The sequence below is a fragment of the Montipora capricornis genome, chromosome 11 (genome assembly GCF_036669925.1).
Source record: "Montipora capricornis isolate CH-2021 chromosome 11, ASM3666992v2, whole genome shotgun sequence".
In the NCBI taxonomy this organism is placed as follows: domain Eukaryota; kingdom Metazoa; phylum Cnidaria; class Anthozoa; order Scleractinia; family Acroporidae; genus Montipora; species Montipora capricornis.
The window spans coordinates 6,297,064-6,299,563 of NC_090893.1; the positions used below are offsets into that span (position 1 = coordinate 6,297,064).

General features: G+C 38.2%; 1 protein-coding gene across 1 annotated transcript in view; it reads left to right on the forward strand.

Moving 5' to 3' along the window:
• The first annotated feature begins 1,849 nt into the window (after window positions 1-1,849).
• Window positions 1,850-2,500, forward strand: part of LOC138023642 (dynein light chain Tctex-type 5-like) — a 1,685-nt gene continuing 1,034 nt past the window's right edge. Inside the window, exon 1 of the mRNA XM_068870685.1 lies at window positions 1,850-2,500. This exon is cut by the window's right edge and continues 1,034 nt beyond it. Within this exon, the coding sequence (XP_068726786.1) occupies window positions 1,935-2,500 (566 nt within the window). The 5' untranslated portion in view covers window positions 1,850-1,934.

Sequence of the window (2,500 nt, forward strand, 5' to 3'; positions counted from 1 at the left end):
CCGCTCTAAAAAGAATGAAAACAGGCAGAATTACAGCTTTAGTTCAACAAGAAATAGCGTTTCTAAGCTATGCCGCGCTGATCTACAGTATTTAGGTATAAAAATCCCGTTGAAGACGGTTAACTTTCAAATGTTTTGCTGGGTACTACTACTTCAATACTCTAAAAAATTCGATTTTCCGAGAGGTTGTCTCGTTAGTCTAGTGTATATCGGAAACTGCAAGGTGAAGCCAGCGATTGGGGTTCAACTCTTTGCCTCGCCTATTGTGAATCTTCTCAGCTTGTTTAAAATCTTTGTTCCGTTGAAGTAGATTTGAAGTCTAAAGTAGACTGTACGTCGTATAAGTTGAATAAAAAAGGAAATGTCAGTTTGAGGGATGGAAAGAAGTGATGACCTTTTGCATTACTTCACTCAGTGATTGGTTCAAAGTTTTCCCGCCATTTTTTCAACCAATCAGAGGTGAAACCAAAACCAATCGCAGCCCGAGCGTGCACATTTTCCCGCGCTTTGTGTCGGCTACGTGTAATTACTTCGAGTTTTGATTGGTTTACTGGATTTTCTCCTTCCGTTTGATTGGCCAAAGTAATTACTTTGGTTTTGGTTTTACGACACTCAATTGAAACTCGCTCTATTCCAAATTGCAATAAAAATCATGTGATTCCCCATACTTATTTAATAATGCTGTGTAGGATAAATAGCTTACGCAAAAACAACAAATGTATTTCATTTCTCAACAATAAAAAAATGTTCAAAAGATGTTTCATTCTTAGTATGATTCGAAGTAACAAAAGTAAAAGAATAAAAAGAGGCGACCGTAACTTCTTAAAAGCCTATGAATCATACTTAAATTTTCATCTTAAGTATGTTATTTAGGTGCTTCTTTTTTAGGACTGGTAAACTGGGGAGTAGAGCTCTTGAAGCGAAGTGCGCACGAACAATGGAAAATCGATCTCGGCCGGTTAGTAAGATGATTTCTGCACCGCTGGGTTGTTTTTCGTGTGGGATCTCTTAACCTGCCTGAGACACTTTAAACCCAACGATGTTTGATTTTCTCTTTTTATTTTATTTTATTTCTAAACTTCGCCACTAGGAAGGGTATCCACAGAGCAAAGCTCCACCATGGAGACCTGTTCAAATCATGAATGAACTTATTAACACCAGGTTTGGTAGTGTGGCCCTGTGGTTAGGGTGCTAGACTTGAGAAGAACCGTTCTGACCAGTATTTGGATTTCATCCTGGCAGTCCATTCTTCTCGGTTGCACTTGTAAATGGCCAACTGGTTTGTCTCCGGACAGTTTGGGATTCTTAAATTTGTTTTTCTTTTCCGTTCTGTTCTGTTATCATTGATGTGGGTTATCGTCTAGATCTACATCAGTCTAATGCTGTCTTTAAATCGACATTTCCAAATAAAGTGTTTCTGTAATGCCCTTTAGCGAGGTTAGTTACGAGAAATTGAATGGTACGATTACAAAGCAAACTTAAAATAGATTGTAAACTGAAACGTTTTGACACGAATTTAAAGAATACTAAACCTTAATTTCTAGTACGAATCGTTGGAAAAGTGTGGACGTCTGCCTGATGTTATTGAATTCCGTTTAATTATCGGGAGATTTTCCTTTCAAAAAATTTGATCTTCGAAAATAATCTTTAAATCTATGGAGCATATCAACTATTTATATAATCCACCTTTTGTGTTATAAATCCCTAAAAGATGACTAAAAAGAACTTGAAAATGGACTGTCCCCGTACGTTTACTCAATTGATGATTGGAGAATATGCACCTGTTAAATCATTAGCATAAATTAGCACATTTAGCAAACTGTGTCTGAATGACTCATCTTTTACAGCTACCTGCCATAATTAAGTCTCCATGTAAATTTAATGTTTGTCTCTATAACAACCTTTCACACTTCAAAAAACGCTCTGTTTAATATATGAGGTTCAACGCTCGTATTTTCGAATTAACCACTTGTTTATTTCATTCCTCTTGTGTTTCCGAAGAAATTAAAATGAACGAAGAAGTTTTGGCTTATTCGAAACGTTCGTCTCTCAATGGAGGTCCTTCCATGATTGGAATGATACGAGCAAGAAAACTAGCCGTGAAGATGAAAAAGAGGGCACAATTTTTGGTTGCAGACAGAAAACACAGAGATAATGCTGGCAAAACCGCGGTGATACATTGGGATTTTCCCCGAAGCCAACGACGCGATGATCTTCTTTCCACAACATTGCAAATTCCTGGTGGAAAATCCCCGCTGGTTTCTCGCTCTCCTAGCGTTTCCTCGCGGTACGGCTACGCACATTCAAGTCAACCGCCGCGAAATTCGTACCGCACAGAGCCACTATGTCGATTTTCCGAGGCAAAAGTTAAGGATATAATCGAGGATGTATTCGATACAAACTTGAAGGGCCATTCGTATGAAGCTGGATTTTGTAAAGAGATGAGTGTAAAGCTTTCCGAGGTGATAAAACAACGCGTGAAGTTTCTAGGATTTTCCCG